General features: G+C 28.1%; 1 protein-coding gene across 1 annotated transcript in view; it reads left to right on the top strand.

Annotated features, from left to right (window-relative positions):
• Positions 1-19,079, top strand: part of LOC100168428 (Kv channel-interacting protein 4) — a 43,992-nt gene extending 24,913 nt beyond the window's left edge. Inside the window, exons 3-7 of the mRNA XM_001951081.4 lie at positions 11,679-11,748; positions 11,937-12,007; positions 13,883-14,044; positions 18,242-18,352; positions 18,452-19,079. Coding sequence (XP_001951116.2) covers positions 11,679-11,748; positions 11,937-12,007; positions 13,883-14,044; positions 18,242-18,352; positions 18,452-18,502 — 465 coding nt within the window. The 3' untranslated portion in view covers positions 18,503-19,079. The remainder of the gene's footprint in view (positions 1-11,678; positions 11,749-11,936; positions 12,008-13,882; positions 14,045-18,241; positions 18,353-18,451) is intronic.
• The last annotated feature ends 7,517 nt before the right edge of the window (positions 19,080-26,596 follow it).

Raw genomic sequence — 26,596 nt, 5'->3', positions numbered from 1 at the left:
ATTATAATAACTTATAGTAATTACCTATTATTATTAGTTATAATATAAGTTATTATAAATCGTTGTTAATACATCAAGGCAGGTATATACAGAAAGTTAATATTAATACAACGCACGGGTTGCTATATTTTGCTTATAGGTTGCTTATGTAGTTTTATTATGAACATTTGACAAAAAGTTTTATTTATTACATGTTTTTCATTGTCCTTATAAATTTTATAGATTTAAGTACTTAACGGAATTTATTAACCTTATACATACATACTATTGTTTATATACAATGAAATCAAATTCAATTACCGATGAGTGTATCGATAAACAATTTGTAGGGTTCAGTCATATTTTAAGGTCTATGATAGCAATCATTAGGCAATACTGTACCCTGCAGTGGTAGATAAAATGATACTAAACGGTTTTTAGTTCACCAAACTTAATCAAATATAGGCCACCGTAATTGTTGTATTCATATAATTCATTATATTTCAAATATTACTTTCCATTACATTGTGAATTTGTATGCATTTGTGTGACATATTTTATTTGGCACTTAATGAAACATTTTAAAAAGAAGAGTAGTACGTACGTAATGTTAAAAAAATTACATATTATATTATGTATACTTGTTATAATATAATATTGTTATCATTGGCGAAATTATAATTTTATCATAATGTTTTACTCGAGAACAACAAGAACATATATTTCTTGATTGTTGTACCGATGCATGTTATCGGAAATTAATTTTAAGAAAGTGTTAATAACAATTTAAAATACAAGTATATAGGTACAATTATTCTAAAAATCAATAACTCGTTATGATTTTCAACAAGAAGTTAAACAAATAGAATTTTCATTTTTTGTTTTCGAGTTTTATATTTTATATACAATGTGCTTGGACAGGTAAACAAATATGTACTTAATTGAATGGAAACTGAATACAATAGAAAATGGTACAATAATTAAACGGGAAGTCGCTTACAATACCGTCAGCCGCAGCAGTGGACAATTTTAAAATTAATTTAGAAGAATTTCTCTGTTATAGTATTCGAGATTAATAATAATAGCTGGGGAATTTATTAATTATATTTATTTCGTAGTCGTTGGAGTACTTACAGTAGAAGTTTACCTAAGGGACAAGAGACTTGAGTAGTATTTTTTTAAAGATAATAAGGTTTTATTCGTCGAAATGTTCGTTACTAAACTGTACATCATACAACGTTAGTATTTTGTAGAACCGTGGTTAGCTCATTACTCGGAGGTTTTTGAATGATGAATTGTATTTTTTTGTAGGCATCGTACGAAAAGTTACACAACCGTCGCTGTTGACGCACCGCGAGATTGAACGGGGCTTACGCGCGTGGTAGTCAACCTTCGTATTATGTATAGTATGTCTAATATTACTACAAGCAAAAAAGACGTTTTTCAAAATCTCGTGGATATAATAATATTATATATTTATATGCGTTTGTGTTCGTTTTTGTAAATCTTTTTTGAGACTGGCGTGGTCGACAACGTACTATTTCGAATAACTTACATATTTTGCTTAATGTTATAATCTACGTTTAGAGATTTATAAAGTGTATTATGGAGAGGAGCGATGACGAAGCCAATTGGAAAAGTCGATAGTGCAGAGTGGCAGCTGTCCAAAATGTGTATTTAGGACACTAAGGTTTGAGGTATTTAGATACCTTTAATCGTAGACCCTAAAAGTGCTTTTTTACTCTATTCTTACTGAAAACGATCTTTTGTCTTCGCATAATGTTCCAAACATTGTTAGATGTATTCTGAAAGCAATGTTTACTTTGTTTGCAATGTTTGATTTAGTTGTCATTGTTTTTGTATTTATTTGATTCGTTAATTGACTGTAAACATTTGATTTTGGTTCTCGAAAGCTCTTAAAAATTTTAAACTTATTTACAAAATATGACATGTCTATTGTAATGGCGTCCTATTGATTGGCTCCAACTTAATAGTTCGATTTTATTTATTTATTCATCCTGCGGTGTGTTAAAACATTAAAATATTAAAATACAATATAACTCACATACCTAAACGTTTTCGTTAAAAAATATATTTTTTAGGCCCGTTACACAAAGGCGAACCCCCCCTCCATCACCGGTTAATATTTATCACAACATTATAGTAGGCAGTAATAGGTACCGATAAACTTACAAATTAAAAATTAAATGTATGATAACTTCCAAGAGTTATACCTAATAGAGTACCAGTACTAGGTTATTTACGATCCGTTGGGTATAAGTTTGACAATGTTGTGGAATGGGCGTACCAGCTAGCATCTACATAACGTGTACCGAATATAGTGTCGTTGTTCAGACAGGAAATTTTGAATAGACGAGGACTTATCTTCGGGTTTGGTTTTCGCGTCACGCGTAATGTGTCTGTGTTCGAGTTGCTTGCGTGCTGCGCATCGTATACGATATTATATTATGTCCGTCGATATTATGGGCGTGATTGTTCGGGTACGGCGACTAAAACGACAATAATATATCGGGGCAAATAAAATAAAAAATGTAAAAAGGAAAATCGATTTTTTTTTCCTTTTATTTTATTCCTTTTTGTTTTTTGTACACAATAACGTTCACGAATTGAATATCTTAGTGTTCTCCGACTACGCAAATATAATATATGAATATCGGACGGTGGATGAAGTAGGAGTCAGAATTGGGACGCGGAAGAACGGGTAACGTCGACGTGCATAGATATAATTCGAGAGTTGTAACTTGTAAGCGTGTTTTTAATATTTCTAAAGTAAGGAATCTGTTGTTTTCATTTATTGTGTTTGTGATCGTGTTTCAACATGGTTTTTAGTTTGCGCTTAAACCGACATTCGACTGTCGTAGTAGGTACACGACATAACATTGGACAACGAACGTCTAATGAAATCGATAATCTGGAATCACTAATTTGTAAAATATCATCAAGTCATTACGTCGAATGATTTGACTTAACTAATGATTTAACTATCTAATTGATGTAGGAAGTGTTATTCCTATTCCTTACGGTGTCGTCGGATGTATTTCGGGATGAATACAAAAACAGACCGTGTTTCAAGACCCGTTTAGACGTTTCGGGTGATGTACCTACGGAGACAACTCCGAATCGCTTGCTGCACTTTATTATAATACAATTATGATAATCACGATGTGCGTACATCGGCAAGTCCGTGACGTCGTCGGATTACGTCGTTCCCTTGTGCGTGAAGGGTGGTGGTCGTTCGCTGAACGTGTCTCATACCATACTCTTCCATCCACCCAAAACCCAAAACCCACACGCACACACACACATACACACACACACATGTATATGCACACGCACACGTACAACAATCGATGAGTTACGATGACGTCACGGACGCGTGGTTTCGTCTCAACCCCTTCTGCATGCCCAACCCACACCAGACTGGGATCCCTCGCGCCGTCCCGCCACTACCACCCCCTCGACGTATAGGTCGTGTCGGACGAGCGGCGGACGGTTATGACATCATATACACGGCGAGCCGTTCCCAAACTAATCCAAAATCTCCGGCTTCGGGGGTGGCCAATTGAATCTGACATCGTCGGCGCTAGTGAGCGTGTGTGTGTGTTTGGCGGAATTGGATTTTCCTCTAGGTATAGTCTGTTCGCGAGCGGCGGCAGCAGCACCTGTGGAAAGCTGATAATAACGACAGATAATTATCATCGTCGGTTCGGTTGGCGTATTCACTCTCCCACTCTCCGACATTCATCTAAATGTACTTGTATAATATAATAATAGTATATTATAATCTCTGACGACGACCAGGTGTGTTAATATTAGGTACACTAATTGTCTCACTGCAGGAAGTGCAAAAACAGCTAGTTCGATTATTATGTGATGTACCTACTATATCGATTATCGATGTATTAGTTTTATGGTAGTTCGGTAACGGAAGTAGTGGTGGGGAGAGTTGAACGATTGTTGCGGAGGACAATTAATATGAGTTATATTTTGTTTCAAAACGCCTATATATGGCTGTATCGGTGAGCAGGAATTTACGCAAACTTCAATACTATTGTTTTCATTCGCGGTCTTTACGGTTTGTTTCTTTTATTGTCCTTGGCATTTCCGTTAAAGTCATTAGATAATAATATATTTTTCTGTGGGGAAAACAAGTAAAAAATGATACTTTTGTCCCGTTCTGAAATACGCCACCCTCGCCCGCCCTCTCAGATTACGTTTATGGCGGTGAACGAGAAAACAATGTTTATTTGGGACGTTGTGGAGACGTTGCCATAACGCCTTTTCTACATGTATCTAACGCTGTCGTTGGCCGCAGGACACGAAAAATACATATAGAGGACAGACACGACAAGGGAAACGTATACGCTGTAATGACTACCCCGGGGGAAAAACATTGAAAGATAAAATACGTCCAGGAAAATGTAGGATCTAAAATAGAAAACATTCTAAAAAAAAAGAATGAACACCCATTCTTTGCAAGTGAATTTATGCGCAAAAAAAATTGTGCACACAATTTGTTCATACGTAACGCACTTAGATGAGGCTTTTTAATTATCACAAAAATGTTTTCCATCACATGTAATAATTGCCCGATGTCATTAATGTAGGCACGCCTCGAAATAATTCAATTTATTCGTTAATTAACACGAATGACTACAGTTTGTTTAATTTTTACATCGAGTTTTGCCCGTTTTACGTTTATTATTTTTGCATAAATAACTTATGTGTTATTACTTATTAGTTTTCCGTTTTCCGTTTATATATTATATAAATAGTAATAATAATTAAAAGAACTCAAGTGAAATGCATGCGAAAAAAATTATATAAACATGACGATTTCAATTATAATTTATAAATACGCGTTTGGTAGTTAACTTAATTTTAGTTAGAGGCAATTCGAATGGAACTACAAAATTATCCAATTATATTAAATTTTTATTTGTAGTTTTTTCTTCATATAATATTTATATTAAGGTAGCTATACCATTCATATTGATTCATTGAAAATTTAACTTTTAATGAATTATGCGTTTTAATTTTAGTCTTTTATTTGTGAATAACTTATCAAATTATTATGCAACTCAAAAACGATTTATAAATATTATATTTTATTATCATTAGATTGATATTAACAGTTTAGATTATGATCAAAGTGATAAATGTATTGGTTTTAGTGTTTTACAAACATCAGTTTGTATGTGTGCGTATGGTTTTAATTTTTAATTTTTGTGTCTGAAGAGACTTTTTTTGGTGGCAAAAAAGTTGTGCTCTTCAACACCAAGCGGGGTTTCTATTTAAAAAGTTAGATTTTATTTGTACTTTGTGTTTTTAAAAGTTATAAATTCTGAGTACTTTTAAAAATATTCAGGAAGAAAAAAAAAGGGAATATTTTCGGATCACAAAATCGATTTTGTAACTAAAAAATGAATAACCGTAGAGATATGAAATGTTTAATAAATGTTTATGCATGCAGTATCAAGACATAATACAATTAAAAAAATATTGTTTTTCTTTTTGGACTGTTTTAATATATATTTGAAAATCTCAACTTTTTTAAAGTTTGTTTTTTATTTGTGTGTGGGTGCAATTTTAAAACAAGTTAGGAAAGCTCACTCTTTAATTATTGAATTCAATTATAATACACTCATTTTAGTAGTCAGTAACCTACTCAATGACGAGGTACACTCGACACCTAATATACAGGCATATAGCCGAAGCTATTTTTTTTTTTAAATTATGTGATTCAAGAATTTTACTATCTATATTTATAGCTTATTCAATATAAAATCATTACTTCGTTTTAGATTTTTAACAAGATAAAAATATTATCTGTTATAATATATTATTTGTAGTTTGCTATTTAAGTACTTTTAACATAGAAAAAGTGATCCATCATTCTAATAAACGTGTAGGTACCTACCCAATTTATCGGAGATTGATGTTAATGTAAGTTGATTGTATTTTGTGATTTTACGAATTTCAGTTGTATTTTTTTCCTCAGCATATAACGAAAACCGTATTTATTACAAATATTGGAAAAAACTTCCCATGTGAATCTGTTCAGATTCATTTATTGAATACGATGATTTATCACTATAAATATTAAAATGACAACATTCCTCTTTTATATCCGTCAAACGATATCCTTCACTTCAAAAAATATCGGATTAAAAAAAAGAACATACTTCAGTATTTTTTTTTTTTTGGAAGGTGGAAGCCATTAAAATTACATTTCCAAGATGTTTATTTAATTCACTTTAACACGAAACATCAATAATATAATATCATGACGTAATTAAATATGTTGACTGACAATACGATACAAGGCGTATCATACAACGGAATGGACCATTATTTTTGAAAATTGTCATAAATCAATTTACTAAGAAACACAAATGATTGAACATATTATACTTAATTACTTTTATGATTGATGAACTGTTGATAATGGAGAAACATATTATTTTTTTTTAGTCGGATATAATATTGCTTGAAGAAAAATAGCAACGTAATGAGAATTTAATTATGATGATTTATTGAAACCAAACATATTGTGAAATAATGGATGATAAACAGAGTATAGTGTAGTTTCAAGAAATAAATATGGAAAAAATGCTTTTTAATTTAAAACTAGTTATTTTGTTGAAGCAATTAATTGTAATAAAAAAGAATTGTTTTCGGAACACTATAACTCTTGGGTCCACTACTATAATTACTATACACCATAAATACATGTAAGACGCTGTACAATAAATATGGTCAAATATCAACCAGATATTATTTGCTATGTTTAGCGTTTTATCAATATATTTTTTTAATTCGTTTCGTTTAATGTTTTAAAAAACTCCCCAGTGTTCTTACTTTTAAATTTCGATGCATTTCTATTATTATGATGTTCTATTGACATTATGTTTTTGTTTCCATACATTCTTTGTTATAATTTGTTATCGCGTCGTCGGTCACTGGCATACCGCCTATTTGATATTTCCATGATTTTGATTTTTACACGCACGTGCACAAACACATACGACGACTTGAATATTATGTTTAGCACTGATGAATCGTTTACGGAAAGGTTGACGCAGGTACTCTGCAGGTTCACTTCATGTATTGTTTGTATATTTTAAGACTTAATACACCTGAACGAAAAACGAGCGTATAGTCATATCGACATATCTTAATGCTCCCTGTTTAAGTTGGACTGTACAATAGCACAAACAGAAACGAAGTATACCTACCTATAATAATAATAATAATAATATCTGTCAGAGTTGACTGCGGTTTGTTTGTTTTTGATTTCGTCGCAGATCGCGTACAATATTATGTATACGGTATACCTTGTAAAATAATTCGTGACCGTTTGTACAATAATACCTATCTGTGTTAGTGTGTTACCATTTTTACATCCATTTGTTTCACGGATACCGTGTGTGTTGTTTTTAGAAATCTTGTATTTCGTTTAAGTTTGAACTTCCGCCGCGACTCCTTGGATTGTGTAAGACAGCGTTTCTTAAACTGCGGGGTTCCACGAAACTCATTAAAATTTAAGTCCTGTTTGGCTGTTATTTAAAATATTTTTTGAATTAAATACAGTATACACATCATTATTATAATATTTATTGCCAATAATCCTTACATAAAATTACGCTAAAAATTACAATTGAAACAAAGTAAGGGTTATAATTGTCGAGCTGTAATAACTTATTGTTGAAAGCTAAATAAAAAATCTAAAAAGCTAAAAAAAAGTAGGGGTTTCACGATAAAAGTGGAATTAAAAGAGGGTTCCACGGATAAAAAAGTTTAAGAAACACTTGTGTAGATAGTTGGGCGCAGGGTGTAGGGGGTTCATCAACGTGTTATTTATCATGCTTCTCCTCGCAACCTTCAAGTCGTTTGGCATCGCTGCTCGGTAGGATTGGTACAGAGTCCTATAAAGTTGATTTTTTATAAAATTACAGTTAAAAAATAAATGTATAGATATTATTTCAATATACCTATATTTAATAGGTATACAATTATTATGAATTCGGTATTCAAACTAAACACAAATTATGAACATTTCAACACATTTAACATTTGTCACTTATCAATGTTCATAAATCATATAACTTTTCAGGTTAGGTAAATGAGCTTTTTTAAGTATCTTATAAATTATAATAATGTGATGCATATAATCTCAATATTTTGTAAAACTTTTTTTAATTGTTTTAACTTATAATATTATATTATGCTTTATATTGCACACAATAATTAACATTTATAAAACATAATTTTATAGCAGTTTGACCATTTTTCGGTTCGATTACTATTTTCCCGGTCGTTATGACTTATGATTACACATTTGCTCTGCAGTTGTTGGTAGAGATATTGAGTTCAACTGTTATTATTATTTCACGTGTGTCGTGTGTCGTGTTACATAAACGAAACCCATTATTATATTTCTAAATAAGAAAATTCTGAAATCGTCAACCGTTTTCTTTTAAATGATAGTATAATGTCCACAAAGAAAATACTACTTACTAGGGTACGTGTAAAAACTCACTAAACGAAACGGGCTTATCACATTTCTAAAACGTGTGACGTCGTAATGTGAATGCTAATACAGGTGACAAGTCATATTTGGACCTAGAGTTTTCCCTGGCACTTAACATAGGTCTAAGGTCTAATCTAGAAAATATATTCTAAACATTTACAAACGTGAACTTAGGTAGGCTGATATGAAGTTCGATTCTTATTAAAAAATATTATTTCTTAGAAAATGATAACAGTATATTATTAAGCAGTATTTTTGTTTTGTTTTATATACCTATTAATATAATTATGGTACATGATAATATTATTATCAAATTATTTTAACATAAATAATATTTTATGGTTAACTTATGTCAACGTGTTTGTACAGATGTGTATGAACTTACTAGAATAATGTTATTTGTTTCCAGAAGAAACATTCAAAATCCGTTTAAAAATTACTTATTAAATTTAAATAGAGTTGTGTATAAACTATAAAGGCTCATTTTGGATACTAAACGGTCTATTGCACTTTACAATAAATTAATAATGAGAATTGTATGAGACATTAACTATATAGTTTTACAATTAACCAATCTACTGTAACACTGTTCCAAATTATTGTTACCACATTTTTAAATCTAACATTTTTATATTTTGTTTAGTGGCCTTGTGAATTGAATGTTAAAATGATCGAAACAACTGCTTTGAGATTTTCCGATAATATATACACTTATTTATTTATACGTGATGAAAATAATCTTTTTGTATGATATGAAAATGTAAAAATAGATTTTAATAATTGTTTAAAATAATGTGTAGCGTATCTTAGATTAAATATTGTGAAATCGCATAGAAACGGTTGACTAAAATTTACATTCACAACGATGATAATATGTTAATTAATTTACATTAGGTAATTTATCATGTAACTAGTCTATGCGTATAATACAATGTTATGTATTGTAGTACGATTATGTTGGTACCTACTCTCACAATAAATTGTTCAAAGCTTTTCTCTCCTGTCCTATTATTTTATGGTGACATTAATGTTTTCTTTTTGTTTTTTTATCACATTTTTTTTTTCATCAATGTTTCACAACTGGTGCCATTAGTTACATTACATTTATAATTTATTTTAATTAGACTTAAGTTTAGTAGAACAAAAGAGAAAATCAATTGTTAGTTTAAATCATACTTTCGCTACTACTAAATGAAATATTATCGATCAACGATATTAGTTAATTAACTAATTAATTAACTTATAAGTAAATTAACTTATTTAAATAACGTTGAGAATGATAATTTCGTTTTTTAATTTTTATGTAGGTACATGTAAAAATGTGATTATATATCTTTATTTATAAAAATGATTTTCTATTTAATAGAACTTCAGTGTAGTGAGTCCAGTAGGTAACCGAATTCGTTTAATATGACGTGTAAGTATACATGTTAATCGGGACGAGTCTGTTTGAGTTCAATAGGCAAATGAGTCCATAAACCGCGAGTCCAATAAGAGGCGATTATTATATTATGTATAAATATACCTATATATAAATGTATATATGTATTGCTGTGTTTATGTTTGGCATTATATTATAGACACGAGAAACAAAGTGTTGATATTGAATTTATAGGATTTATGTAATACGGCGTTTTTTGTAGGCAATTGTGGTACATACGTGTTTAGGTTGAGTTTTATATTTGTGTTCTATAAGGGCAGAATGCCAATATAGTAGTTTTTAGTAGTATTTGTGATACTACCCATTTTAACTTGTTGAAGAACTTAATGATTACCGAATAACAAAGATTATATTAATATATGTTTAAATACAACGTACAAAGCACTTCCTCAATGAATATTATTTAGTTGAATATTATTGTATTCTGCACTCACTCCAAAACATAATAATATGAATTATAAAAATATAACAAACAATTTTTTCATGAAAAACAAAGTTGATTGATAAAAAAATGACTTGATTTCAGGTCATTCAAAAAATTAGCAAGTCGTATGGGCTAAGATAAATGAGAATAGGATAAGTATTTTTAAGTCGATTACGGGGTAACGGAGAAAAAGTTATATCTAGTCTGATGAGTAGGGACTCTGATATTGTTTATTTAAAGAAAACATAGTAGGCATATAAATCTGTTTAATAACTCTATACAACTCTACTTGATAATATTATGAATTATTCAAACATCCAGTTGCTGTTATTGTTTATAATAGTATTAATGAACTTAATGTAACTTAATTAAATTATTTTAAATCTATTATATCTACCTAGTATTGTATGCTAATTTATTCATTATTTTACCCTTGGTTTAACAAGGGTAAAATAATAATTATGAATGCGATCATTGTACTGTTTTGGGTTTTTGGATGCTATCCAATAATGAATATCATTGAATAATTCGTTTGTTATACTATGGTGGATTATGATTTTATAAGCGTTATATGACTAAAAATCCTTGGCAACAAAATTACGTCTTTTGTAATTTTACAATGACTAAAATCATTCACAAATATTTAATGTACGACTTTATGTAATATGTCGCTGAATTCTAAAAATATCTAATACTTTTACGTATTTGAATTCAATTTTTAAAAAACTAATAGTGTTTATAATTTCCAAATATATTAATTCTACACATGATTACAATAGCAAGAATACGTTTCATTCTCGTAAATATTTCAAATTATAGGTTTTTTTTTTTTTTTATTAATGAGATTTTAATCTAGATTTGTTCGATTTAAAGCTATATTAAACTTTTTGTTTTTTTTTTATTATCTGGAATTTGGAATTGTGATTAGATGCGTAGTAATTTCTTAATTAATTTATGTTTAGAAATGCTGTAGAGGTTCACTCTTATATTATAATTGTAAATTCAACTATATAATATAGACCCATTATATTATTGACGACTTTTTTTTGTAAATGTCAATGATGACGTATTATAATGAAATACGATTTAAATGTTATTTTAGTTTGGTAGTCAGCAAAATATTATCAATTGATTGCTCAACTGAATGACTTTAATATAATGGAATTTATTGTATGTTAAACATTTGGTCTGAATAATCGTAAAACCTTTTGAATTAAAAATATTTGTAAATTATAATATACTATTGAAGTAATATCATAAGTTGTATTTGATTGTTTCAGAAATGTCCAGAAGGAGTAGTGCACGAAGATCTATTCAAAGATATCTACTCCAAGTTTTTTCCACATGGAAGTATGTGTAATAATATACAATTATTTATTGGTGGAGTATTTTGGTTTCTAATCACATTTTAAAAGATATATTTGTATACTATACTATCATATGTTTTAAAAATATTTATAATATTTCCGCGTAGGCTTATTCAAACTGTATATTATATATTATATTATATTATATGTTGAAATTATATTTATTTATAGATTCGAATTTATATGCTCATTTTGTGTTCAAAGCATTTGATGTCAAGAGCAATGGTGCAATTAGTTTTAAAGTAAGTTTGTATTGTACTCACTTGATAATATATATTAACATCTGACGCAAATAATATTGCGTGCAGAATAAGCCCGTTATTAGTATATTAAAAGAAGTCATAAAAGTGTTTTTCTATCCATTTTGTGGAAGCCATTTTAAACCTTTTATAGTCTAAATTAAATTGATATCTTTATTCATTAAGTAATTATTATAGATACTTATACGTCATATTTATAAATTTATTGAAATAAAATTCTCATATTATACCTTGTCTACACTCAATATATAATTACAATTCGTATGCACGTTAAAATCCAAACCAGTTTGAAAATATTTTTTTCTGTCATAATAATATTATGTCATTCTTAACTTTATTATAATATATAATTATACAAATATAAACATTGTATTCTATAGCCCGGTATAGGTACTTAATATTTGTACAACGGATAAATACATTTATATATATTATTATGCAATTTTAGTGTAGACGAGTCTAATAAGAATAAGAATTGGGTAAATAATATACAGAAAATAAATTAGTTTTTTTGAGAATATTTGAAGTTTACATTTGTAGTATAATTTGAATGAATAAAATTTAAAGTTTTCAAAATTCAACAAAACAGTAAAAATATATAATTATGCTCAGTTTTTCTTTTTACAAACAATTAATCAATATCCATTAAAAACAAAAATAAATTGAATTTATTTCTATCGATAAAAGATTATATTTTAAATTTTAGTTTCCACAATTATTTTTATACATTATTTTTTTAATTTAAAAAGTCTTATGAATTATTGGATACGATTTGTTCGTATAAGTTATGAATAGTAGACATGTATAAATCGTTAATGTTCTTGGGTCTATTATCCTCGAATATTTCTTATACAATTAAATTGTGTGGTTCGAACTAATGCATTAGAATAATTACAATTTCAAGTTTAAATGTAATATTGAGAATGAAATCTACTTCCATTATTGAAATGTTTATAGTACGTTTGTATAAATTCTTTGATTTACCATTATTACTAAATGCACGATAAAACACTTTGTTCCAAAAAGACAATAGATAAAAACTTTTTTCGTTATCAAACAAATTCTTGAAAATGCTCCATTGTTACAGTCTAATACCATTTAATTTCTGTAATATTTCCCAGGGTTATAACGAACTATTTCATTTGGATATCATAAATCTTCAAAATATATAGTTTGAACATTACTAACCAGCTGTCAACGGTATAATATTTTGAACATTTACTAAGTATAATTATATAAATCAATTTTATACGGTAAATTTGTTCGATATCATTTTATTTGTATAGTGCGTTATTTATTATAATTTATAACACAAGCGAAAATAATTTAAATGCATAAATCGTATGGGAATTATCGAAGCATAAATATAATAAATCGACGTTCTCTCAACGATGACATAACTACATAAGATCTGCAAACGTCGAATGGTTTGATATTTTTTTTTAGTATTTCATTGTATTCTGAATGTTTCAAGATGCCATTCATTTTCGTGCATTAAATAATTCCAATATTATCGCTGTTGGGAGTTTGGCCTCTCTTCGGATTTCCCTTTTCCCGGTGTTCAAAAGCGTTAAAACTATCGATCGCGGGTAAGATGATGAGCTCTCAAAATTCTCGGTGTGAAACTTTACAGATACCGGCAGTATAATGTAAGCTTACTTTTTGTTTTGAATAAAACAACACGAATTGAAACGTAAAATATGCGATTTACTAAAAATGAAAAACTCCTCCCTCGCCGATTTGCTTGTGCGGATCGTATAAGACGTGCAGCTGACGGTTGTTTCGTCCAATTTCCAACATGGGTATATTTCCAACATACCTATATTGCTCATTCAATTAATTACATTAACTATGCAGGACATGCTGATGACTTTGTCTACTCTGCTTCGCGGGTCTATTTATGAGAAACTCAGGTGGACATTTAAGCTGTACGATCTAAACGGAGACGGATGCATAACGAGGTCGGAGCTCAGTCAAATCGTGTTAGCTATCCACGAGCTGATGGGCAAAAGACCACAAGTACGTATAATATTTCAACTCGTGTTTATATTACACACACATATATTATATATACACGGAATGAGAGTGTATGTATGTATGTATGTATGTATGTATGTATGTATGTATGTATGTATGTATGTATGTATGTATGTATGTATGTATGTATGTATGTATGTATGTATGTATGTATGTATGTATATATGTGTGAATGTGTGAAGTGTGCATAAGCAAGTGAAGTATATATTTGCGTTATCTTAATGGATGTCTTACAGTTTCCCGAATAACTAAGTATGAGAACTTTGTGTCGAGTGCCAAATAATATGCATTGCGATCTAAGTGACATATATATTATTATCTGCTAGAGCTGTTGTTAGTTAAGCGACGGATGTACGAGAGATAATATTATTCAAATGTGTTCTAGAACAAATATTGAAAAATGATGTGGAATTTATTGTGAGTTTGAAAAGACGGGGCTAGTTTCAAAGATTTATAATTTAATTTAAACATTTTATAATGGAGGTGTTTGGAGTTTGTCAAACTTATTAATAACTTCATATAAATTCAATTTAATACTATTTATATATTTTTTCCCTAAATAAATTAAATACAAATATAATTCTGCTCTTTTATATCGTTAACTCAAGTTGATTGATTAGTTCAAATAGTAAACATTTGTTTTCAGTATAGGGTTTTTAATTGTATATTAAAAAGGATGACACCAAAAGTAATAACATATATATTATGTATTTATTATTTTATTAGTAATGAAGAGATATATTTTTAAATAATGAAAAAAAGTTTCACTGAATATGTACACAAAAATAAAATAAGCAAAATATCAAAATAATTGAATAAAAGAAAAAAATTGTCACATAGATTATATTATTAATCTAAATACAGTGAGTATTTTTATTTTTTTTTTAAATATTTAAAATAAATGCCAAACATTTAGGTCAGTATAACAAAAATATAATATTTAAACCAAGATTTTTTTTATGTGTATTGTCCAATTGATAAAAAAGTTTAATATTGTATTTTAAGATAAGTTATTTGTCTTACACAAATTTAAATGCTTAAACTTAACTTGCATACATTTTGTTGTTGGCAAAATATCAGATCACTTCAGCTACAAAACTTATTTGGTAGTTTTTGTACACATATATCATCTTAAAATAAGATATATAGATGTTATGCACATTCTAAATCCACAACAGATAACATAAATTAGCCTTTTGAGAAATCTCCATTAGATATATCAATTTGACACTATATTAAAATTCATTAATTGAAGTTTAAAATTAAAAATTGTTATTAGATTACCTATATTTATTTAGTTAAATACCTCCATGTTATAATATTATATTGTAATAAGATGTAAAATATTAAGACTATAATATATTTTTTTATAATGTTGTTACACTTAAATAAATATTTAGAGAAGTGGTATGAAAACATTTAAATTGGAACTTAAATGAAAAATTGTAGTAGATAAATCATAAAATATAATATGAATTTTAAAAAGGTAGAATTATAGTGTTGCGAGATTTATTGCACTTAATGTAATAATGGGTAATGCGTATTATAAATTATAGTTTACTTAAAAATCTGAAGATTAAATTATTCCAATTTAATATACCAGTTTAATTCAATAAATTATTTTTTAATTACCTAGTTATTAGTTAATACAGGTACAGACAACTGAATAATATATTAACGTAAAATGCATTTTGATTAAAAAAAAGTTAGAATTGGAGTTTTATTTTTATAGATTTTAACCATAACCATATTATATCACTATGACGTAAGTACAAAATAGTATTCTTTTATGCTACAATTACTTTAGTTTACATATTTCAACCATTAAAAGAAAATATGAAACAAAAAAAATAATAACTTATCAAGCTATTCAAGATAAACATCTATCTAATAAATCTTACCAATACACGGTGTAAAAAAACTCTACTTGCAAATTTTTTTTTAAATATATGACATATTGACTTATAGTATATACTGTACATAATACGAGCTCAAACTTACGAGTAAAATTAATGATAATAAGATAATTTTTTATAAATAAACTTTCTATTGAATTACTCGTTACTTTAAAGATAAAATATCAAGGAGTAAAAACTCAAACTGTGTATGCACAGGTATGTGGCTTATATATATTTTAATTTTGTTTCGAGTTTGTTCAGTGGATTAATAAAGTTTGAAAGGATTTTCTTAGTCTAAAACTCATTAAGAAAAATATTACATTTTTTTACTCGAATAAAGATTTCGATTATTATTACCTTTTTGTGTGGATACTCTATTTATAATAAAACTATTTGATTTTTAACTTTTTTAATTTCTTTAAGTCGTACCTATATATTTTAAATTATACTTTTATTAGATTACCAAACCAGACTTCTTCTGCATAAACCACTTATAATAATATTTCAGAATTTTTTTTTTTAATTTAAATAAATTCGTCGCAACTGTGGCCATCAGGGGATATCGACAATGTTATATTACACAGATACGTGCTAGGGCTAGAAATCCATGCGTTTGCATATTTTTACTGAATGAACCAAACAATTGATAGATAATAGCTACAAATTTAAATTAAACCTAAACAAATCCAATAAAAAACAAAAAAAAAAAGTACCATTGTAAAACCACTAGCTTCCTTGCTCCGCTCAGAATCTAAAATGTATTTTGTATACTTATGCATATTTATCAGATGTATCGTTGTTTATTGCATATTATAGTACCTATATAATATAATATGATACCTATGGCTGTATAATTATATAACTTTTAAAAGGTGTTTTTATGAAAATATATAATAAATAAAATAGAAAATGTATACATTATAGTTGTATTATAGATACAATAATTAGGACATTGTGGCGACCCGATAATGGCTATACAGACCCGTATATTTTTGGCCGGATAACATGTAAAATTTTTAATTATATGTTAAATACTCACCAATTTTCTAGTTGAATTGGAGCGGAGCTTTTCTGTGTACAAAAACATGTTGGCCGATAACCGGCGCTCCTTAAAATTTATTGTTTTGATTGCATTGTTAAGTTAAATTTTAAAAATTGAAGTTCTATCTTTAAATGTATAAAAAAAAATTATGTTTATAATTACCAGTAAACTAAATAAAAATAAAAATTGAAGTACTAAAAGGTTTTTTTACTGGTATAGATATAAATAAAAATATTTAAGGGTAATTCAGTGTTTTAAGCATATAATTGCATGCATATTTCGGCAGTTTTTAATTCATATGATTCTAGTCCCTATATATATAACGTATAATTTTAACTATACAACTATTGAACTTTTTGATGTGTTGTGAGTTATGACCACGAGCATTTTTTGTCGAACGTAGTAATACCTAACATTTTAATTATGTTGCTGTTACTCAGTTGGTTTTAGGTCCTATATAAAGAGGCAGACGGAAGTCAGACTCTTTAGAAATATTATTTTAAAATTATGAAAAATTATGGGATGCAAATAATGTACAATTATTGTAAGACACGATATTCATGATTATTTATATTATTATGTATCGTTAGATATTTTACTACTAAAATTATACTGTACAATATTGATGAGTAATTGATATAATTAAAAATAATGTATTTTGTAACTTAATATTTTGCGAGAAAACAATTTGTAAAAATATAAACAAAATAGTACGGATGAGGTGTTATAATGGATTTTGGATTAAACGGGTTATTGGATTTTTTGTTTGTGGAGATTAAGAGATTTTCTTGTGAAGATATTATTACCGTTGGTTTCTATTTTTTTTTTTTTTGTATGTGAGCTAGTATATTGATTTGAAAGAGAGTTGTATTTTGAATGCTCTGTATATGATTATTATTTTTGTTATTGATAATATTATTAAGATTGTGGTTAATTGCATTATTATTTTCAATATCGATAGTATTGAAAACATAATATTATCTGAATGTTGCGCGGACTCAGATAATATACATTGATTATGGGACAATGATATTAGTTTATTTTTACTTATAAAGGATTAATATGAAATATTGAAATGTGTTACGTTACAAATTATATTTAAACCCTTTTTATTAGTTTTTTAATTATAATTTAATATATGATAGGTAAAATATATAATTACCTATATTATATTATATTTATTGTCATTGAATTTTGAACATTTGAATAATTTAATTTATTGTATATTATTTTTGATAGGGCCGCGGTAGTACTAAATCCAAAGATCACACCGATATGGTTTTCCAAAAACTCGATATCAATCAAGATGGAGTGATTACGTTTGAAGAATTTATCGAATCATGTTTAAAGGTAATACCCATCGTATAAAATTTTTAAATTTTACATATTATTTTATTAGCGAAAAATACACAATTTATAACTTATATATTGTTGGTTGAATGTCGACAGGACGAGGCAATCACGAAATCATTACAAATTTTCGACTCCAGGTCCCTATGATTGTCGCTATCCTCCACCGACTCTATGGAAGTATCACTTCTGTCATTTGATCAGTCTGCTGGTCAGTCGGAGGAGGAGCAATGCAGCCAACTACGACAAGCAGACAACGAGTCTTCCCAAAACAATATTTTCTTTGATTTCTAATGTAAATAATAATCAAATATTATTATAATGACCGTTTTGGTTAATATTCGGGAATATTCCTTCCGAATGTATTTGGCCGTTACACTTTTATACGGATGTGTGATAATCGGTTCATTTTTGTTCTATTAAAAGTGGCATCCATTTGGCGCCATTATTGCTCGGTCCGTCCTATATATTGTTACCGTGTTTAACGTAGGTACATTATACTACATACCAAACATTCATGTCTCGATCTTTGTAGATTTATTATAATAATGGTTTACTGTTGGTGACTACTAACAATTGTTGGTCTGTTTTTGTTATCACATAGTAGGTAGGTAACTCAAAAATATTGAGAACCATAATATTATATTTGGCGAAGACTAAACATTATTGTTACTTGAACAAAAAAAAAAAAAATTAATAGTTATAAGTACTTGAAAATTACGTTGGGTAGCATTAAATGATTGTGTGGAATTATTATTGAGTGATTACTGTATATATACACTTTCTTGTGGATATGTCTGTATAATATAATTATTAATATGTTTGTGACCAGTGGCGTATTTTGGGTGATTTATCGGGAGGTATCCAACATTTATTGAACCTCACAAACAACATTTTTAGAGTTATTAACTTTACTAATATTTTATTTATATTGAGTTCAGAGTTATAATATAAATTATATTGAATCGGTATTGAATATCGATATTTTTTCCGATTATTGTATTGTACTATGATGGCGTTCGTCCCCAATGTGTTAATAATTATTTAATTTATTTGAATAAATAAGTACTTACATTATTCAGTTATCACCTGGACAGTGGTGGACGGTGCTACGTACTAACGTACGGCATGGCGGTAGACGAAAAAATGAATGACAAATTGACAAATAATACCATAATAGTATAATTCTCTAAACTGATAAACTGTAAACTTGGCTAACTTGAACATAATTATATATCATAATATTTTCGTAGTTATTGTATTTTCGCTGCAGCCTGCGGGTATTTTTATTATCGTAATGACCCGGTGAAATTTAAATAATTTCTGGATAAGTCTGTGCGTTGAATCTAATCAAATTAATTTCAGTTTTGCCGTTTATATATAAAATACCATTTATTTTATGATAAAATAAAAATAGTATACTAATATACTATAAAATAAATGATAACACCAATGTCAGATGTTCAATATATTAGGACTTTTTTTTTAAGTCGGGGGTGTCCAGACATGGAGGACACCCTCCCAAAATACGCCACTGTTTGTGACACACATTTAATATTGCTCACATGTTATATATATATACACGTATTATACACGGAATGATCAGAAATGTGTGACTAAAACATAATAGGGATCTCACGAGATTCGTATAAAAATCTAAACAAATTTTTTAAAACAGATTTCTCATCAGATCGTCTATACATTTATATATATATGTACGTGCGTGTGTGTGTGTGTGTGTGTGTGTGTACTTAGTTCATGGTTTTTGTTCCTGAAGCGATATTATTTAAATTGGAAATTCTTGTTCATTACGTATACATAGAAAACTAACTTGTATAATAATCTAGCAAACATTTCTGTACTTACCTATTAAGCCTGTAAATATTCAGTTCTTAATTTTTATGACTATACTTATATATTTGCACCTCAATATATTTTAGTTTAAATTTTAAAGTTTAAGTCATGAACATAAATTCTATAATATGTTAGTATTGTAAGTAGGTAATGTTAATAACAGTTTTTAAATTACTATATTTGCAAGTCGATTAGACCTTTTTTTGAATTTCTGATGTATTGGATGTTTAATTAATCCAATTTAATAAGCACATACATAAATAGTCTACATAGCTAACTTTGTAAATGTATATTATACTTATATGTCAAATCTACGCTTATAGTAATACTATAATAGATTTGGTTTAGATGAAATAACATAATATTGCACGTTGTTAATGAGCAAAAATGTTTTGTTAGCGTATAATCGAGTATATTGAGCGTATAAACGAGTGATAAAAATAATATTTATTAAATATTACTTTTTATTTTTTTTATTTACACCAAACTATTGTTGTAAAATAAATTACAAGTTTAAAATTGTGAAGTGTAAATCACAATTTAATTATTATCATTTAAAAAGAAAAAAATATTTTATGTTAATTTTTTTTTTTCAATTTGATTATTTGAGTTTGATGAAATGTAATTTTTAAATTTGTTTTGTTAGATTTTGGGTGAAATAAATAATTGTATTGGGCCTATAAACGATTGGATATTTATTTTAATATGTTCTTCCAAAAATTACAAGAACATTTATGTTTATTTTATCTCTACCTAGATCCCTAATAAAATAATATTCATAAAATCATAATTATAATGGACGTTTGAATATAAGCCTATATAATACGGTACAAATTATTGAAATACACAGATTTTGATAATACCAATTACCATTTACCACATAGCCCAAATATAATGTTTACTACATTTTAAAATTGTATTGAATATAATTATAGATTATCAGTCCAGATATCACCATCGGTTATTTATAGAACAATTATAACGTAGGAATATTATAAGTTTCAGTAGACGATTGAAAGTCATCTATTATACTAGGTGATCCATTTAAGTATCTACACTTAATATTTAAGTTTTACATTTTTTATTCATTTTTTATCATAGTTGTTTAATACTTTATTTTAATTTTTTTTAATGTGTATTATTCAACTATAACAGAGGTATTCAAACTATGTGTCGCGGCTCCCAGGGGCGTCGCAGGAGTTGTCGAAGGGAGCCACGTCATATAATTGAAAACCAATAAATATTTTAAAATATTTTTACGAAAAACGTTTATTATTATCATTGGGGCATACCGGTTGGGAAACGTTGAATTGTCTACAGTCTACACTCTACAATAATCATTCGCTGAATATAGCTTTAATTGGTCGCGTATGTCGCGATAGCGACAGCGATACCATCGACTGCCATCGTTGAATTATCAGTGCGTATCTCGTGTTTGGCAGTATTAGTCGTGAGTTAAATTATTAGTAATTTTTAATTTGGGAGTCGTCAAAATTTTGTGAAGACTCAAAGGAGCCTTGGGATGAAAAATTTTGAATACTTCTGAACTATAATTTTTAAACAAATTGATATAAATTGATAATTTATTATAATTTGAATTAAGTAATTTATTTATAGGTATGTGTAGTAAATTAAATTTACATAGGCAACGATAATATTATATGTATTCATAAATTTACGCGATAATAAGCTACCTACTAGATGATAATAATGATGAAGTATTGCGGAATGCCGACATTTTTGTACCAAATTTACATTAATTACACAATAGTAGAGATCACTATTACTATAATATGTGATAAATCAACATTTAAAGTTTTTTATTTTTAGTTTTAAAAATAAAAACAAATTTTTTCATGGGTATTATACGTGTAGCACAAGTGACTATAATAATTAAATATCAAAAAAAAAAATTAAAATTAAAAACATTGAGTAGAACAAAAAGTTATTTCATCTGTCAGGTCTTCCTGTTACATTCTGTATACCTACAATATGTACTTGTATTACAGCGAAATGCTTATTATTATTTTTATTGTAATAATATTTTATTGTAACCCTATAGTCATCTTTGAGTTCTTCGAAGGTCACGGTCTGGCAATATTTATCTGTAAGCTTAAGCTTACTGCTTTTTAATTATCCACATTTGTTAATCGTTATTGAAACGCGCACCTTTTATATTCTTACAACTTGTTAAGTCCGTTTGCATCTACGCAGTCGTGCGCTCGTATATCTATGTAAACTATTATTTATTACCTTCTATACATTGCAATATAATCACGTTGAGTTATATTCTTTTGTATTTAGACTTTTTTTTTTGCTAATTCGTCCAGTACTTCGTTGATCGTTGGATGTTATATTTATAACCCCACGATGAACAGTCTTAATAAAAATATTACCGCTAAGAACAAAACTTGATTTTCTGTATCGATATTAGTGATCTTCCTTATTTTTTCATCCGCCGAGCGTTTAGAAGTAGAGACGTAGAGTAACTTGCATCAAAGAGCTAGTAATTTTTCTTTTATTAGACATAGTAATTGTGAAAATGTAAAATAGACAAAATAGTCAATATTACAAAAGACACCGACCGTATAATAGTAATACACTTTAGTACACTACACGGAAACAGTAGAAAACACGAGTACGAAAGAGTAAAGACGAATCACGTCGATAACTAAATATTATGAGTTATAACAAATAATAAGCAATCGATGTTTGAAGTTTTCGACCAACTAATGACCTGTGGCTGGAGTACGTAATATTGTAAAATATACCTACCGATCGCACTATCGCCCGTATGGGCCAATGTTCTGGGAAAGTGTAGAGCTGGTTGTTATTAAGGATTTTCGATCATCGAGTGGGATAATTTCATATTATATTTTGTGTAACCAACTAAATATTAATAATAATAACAATAATAATATCCTAGTTCCTAGATATGATCCTAGATAATAATATAGTCTTGTCATATAAACACATTCTGACGTTCTGTCGAAATTTACAATAGTAGATAATTTGTACTATTGACAAACGTGAAAATAAGAAACCGCCTGTTGAAAAAATCGAAAACTCAGGTAATGCATTTAAATAGAAATATTGTTTGTTGAAATTATTTAAACGAAAAATGAATGATTATTTTGCAACAATGAAAGTGACAATGCAGGTATGCAGAATTATACATATTGTATAGGTACTTGAGTTAAGTTTACATTTACGGATTATCATTTACCATTTAGTATTATATTTTGATGTAACCTCATACTAACCAGTTACCATAATTATTTGGATATTTAAGAATATTATGAAAATTTAATGTTACATTTAAAATACAAAGTATAATTAAATTTATTTATTATTTCATGAATTTAATAAAATAAATATATTGAAATTATAAGAACCACACAGTATTATGAAACATATTAATATTTAATCTATAGGTATTAAGTATACAACCGTTTTCTAACAATTTAGTTTTGTTCAAAATTAAAATCTGTGGACTATTAAATTTATTAGTTGTTTCAGAAGTAGATATATATTATGTTTTTATGTTAATAAATCAACAAAAAAATTGAGCAGTTAAATTGAATGACAAAATATTAGTAGAAGTGTATAATATTTATAAAAATGTTGTACAAAACATGATTCTTGGTTTGCATGGTTAAAGACGATGTCCATCATGAGACATATCATGGTCCAAGCTCTTATTTTTTAGGGAAAATACTTTAACTTAAAAATTTAAAAATTTAAAAATCTGATTTGTTGCTTTTTGTATTAACACATCGATTGTTATGACTGCAATAGCATTACAACAAATTCTGTAAGTTTAGCGTCACTTTGAATTGGCCAATACTATGGAATTCATGGTATCCTATGACTTAAAAAAACATGACTGCTATAGGTAACATATGTGTGGCCGTCAATGTGTTAAAATGTGCGTTGAGAATCACGTGTTTGATTAATATTTCGTACACAATCAAGGAATTTATAATTTTTATTGTGTGCGTAATACTATATTTCAATACCTACCTACTTAACATACATGTTTTTTTGTTGTTGTTCAAGATTATAGCTAATTAATCATCTTAAATCAACTAGATATAAAATGAATTATATCTTATTTAGTTATCAGTGCGTAGTATAAAATAAAATTTCCATATTATAACAAAGACATAATATTATCATCGTATCGTCAAGGTTGAGATGATAGTTACCTGCTTAATTAAATTAATAATAAATAAGTATATTACTACAACAAGGATATTATCACATTATATTTTAAAGCACAGTAAAATGCTTCTATTATTATATTAATCTCATTTCAATACTTTATGCATTATTGATCAATTAATATCGTATACTTAATCATAGTTTTAAGTATTCATCGCACGAAGGGTTTCAAACATAAAACATTCTAACTCGATAAAGAAATACTATTGAGTATTGACTATTTACGAACTTGACCAGTGATTGTTGATGAAATTGTTTTGGTTTGACAATCGACATACGTTGACGTACATAAAATTGTCTGTGGATTGTATGACAACGTCAAAGTTTATTCTTAAAATATATTGTTATGCCTGCAACTCGAAAGTGGATGGTACTGTTTCCCACAATAGTTTTATTTCCTTTCATCTTAAGAAAAGTTAACATAAATTCTTCTTAAATCTTAATGCTTAAGGTAAAAAAAAAACTAAAAAACAATTATTTATTTATATATGGATTCTGATTTTTGGTTTTTTAAAATATATATATTATAATATAATCGAACGTGTCATGATTAATGATTTAATAATTTAGGTTGTTTTATAACCACCTTCATAAGGGTTATACTCTTTATAAATCGATTTGTTAAATTTTGTTATTATTGCCATCGGATATACAATTTAAAACAATGTCATACATTAATTACAATTTTAGATTCTGAGCGGAGCGATGAACGTATTGATTTTACGATGATATGTATGTTATATAAATTTTTTTTGTCACCACATTTCGGGGCAGTAAAAATGCTTTAAATGTTTACGTCATCATCTTTTCTGGTGGAAAAATTAATCTAGTAAGTACTTTTTCTAAAGTAAACAATATCCAGTAGTTTTAAAAGCGTCGGAAAAAACATAAAAAAATTAAGGAAAATTAGGAATTTTTACTCAAAAACCAGTTTTTGTAAAATCGATTTTGGTTATTATTGTCGTAACTCAAAAACGAATAACCGTAAATACTTTAAATTTTCACAATATATTTATATGGTCATTTTTATAGGTATACATGAAACAATTTTCAAAATATTTTTACTTTTCTAAGCATGACAAATTTTTAATTTTTTTGTAGTTTTTTTTTCAATTATTAGCGATAAATAATTTTTTGCTCAGTCAAAGAACTTGAAAATGATTCCGCTAAAAATATTTTTTATACCCATACAGATTAGGTACAATAAAATTCCAATATATTTACCATGAATTTAATTTTAACACATCCATTACAAGTGATTGGCTTGAAACGTACTTGAATTACAGCAGATTACCCACTTGCCACCTTTTTTAAATTTATTATCAACCATGTAATTCTAATAACGTATAATTTAATTAATGGGTACTTTAATAGCGTTAATGTTAATATTAGTAGGGAGATATCATAGAAGGTTAGTTACACTTAAAATACAATTTTCGCCTCTTATGAATCCAAAATATATCGTTTGTACTACGGAATTTTATATAAAAACATAGTTGGTAGGTACACCTTGACGCTTGAAGCACCCCACCCTCGGCATGTCCTCGGGAAATGGGTGACGTGGACCGGAAGTGATGAGGCTCGCTCACATATGCATGGAATTGTATAGGATCATATGCCGATATGTTGCCGCAATGCACAGCACATTTCATGCACTCACAATAACGGTTAGGTCTAACGCCACGACGGCCACGGAAAACGAGGCCGGCGACGACCGCGTTTTCCTCACACACTGTCTAATCAGCGACAAGGTAATGACTCACCCAGACCAGTAAACTTAGCATCACAACATTAGCGGACATCGATCCAACCAATCCAATACATTTGACGGTATAAATTGTTGGAAATTGTTGTACCACTTTCAAAACGTGTTGTAGTTTATTTTCGCCTCAAAGCCAATTTCCAATAATTGGAATTATTGTGCATTGCCAAATTCACGCCAGCAGCGCGAATGCAGTTCGTTGAGAACTACTGTTGTTTATGCTAAAGATTTTCTTCTCAATTTTTCGGACACTGTTGGACAATTTTATGTTGGAGGTTTTTGTCACTGGCAGATAAATATTATAAAAATCAACTATTTGCTCAGAAAATTGTCAAGGCTAAACTACCAACACATTTTCTTCTTTATTTATTGTTAATATAATATTGATAATAATTATGTATCTC

The sequence above is a fragment of the Acyrthosiphon pisum genome, chromosome A1 (assembly GCF_005508785.2).
Source record: "Acyrthosiphon pisum isolate AL4f chromosome A1, pea_aphid_22Mar2018_4r6ur, whole genome shotgun sequence".
Classification (NCBI taxonomy): Eukaryota; Metazoa; Arthropoda; class Insecta; order Hemiptera; family Aphididae; genus Acyrthosiphon; species Acyrthosiphon pisum.
Note: the sequence above shows the minus strand (reverse complement) of the source record. Positions and strands in the feature narration are given on the sequence as shown.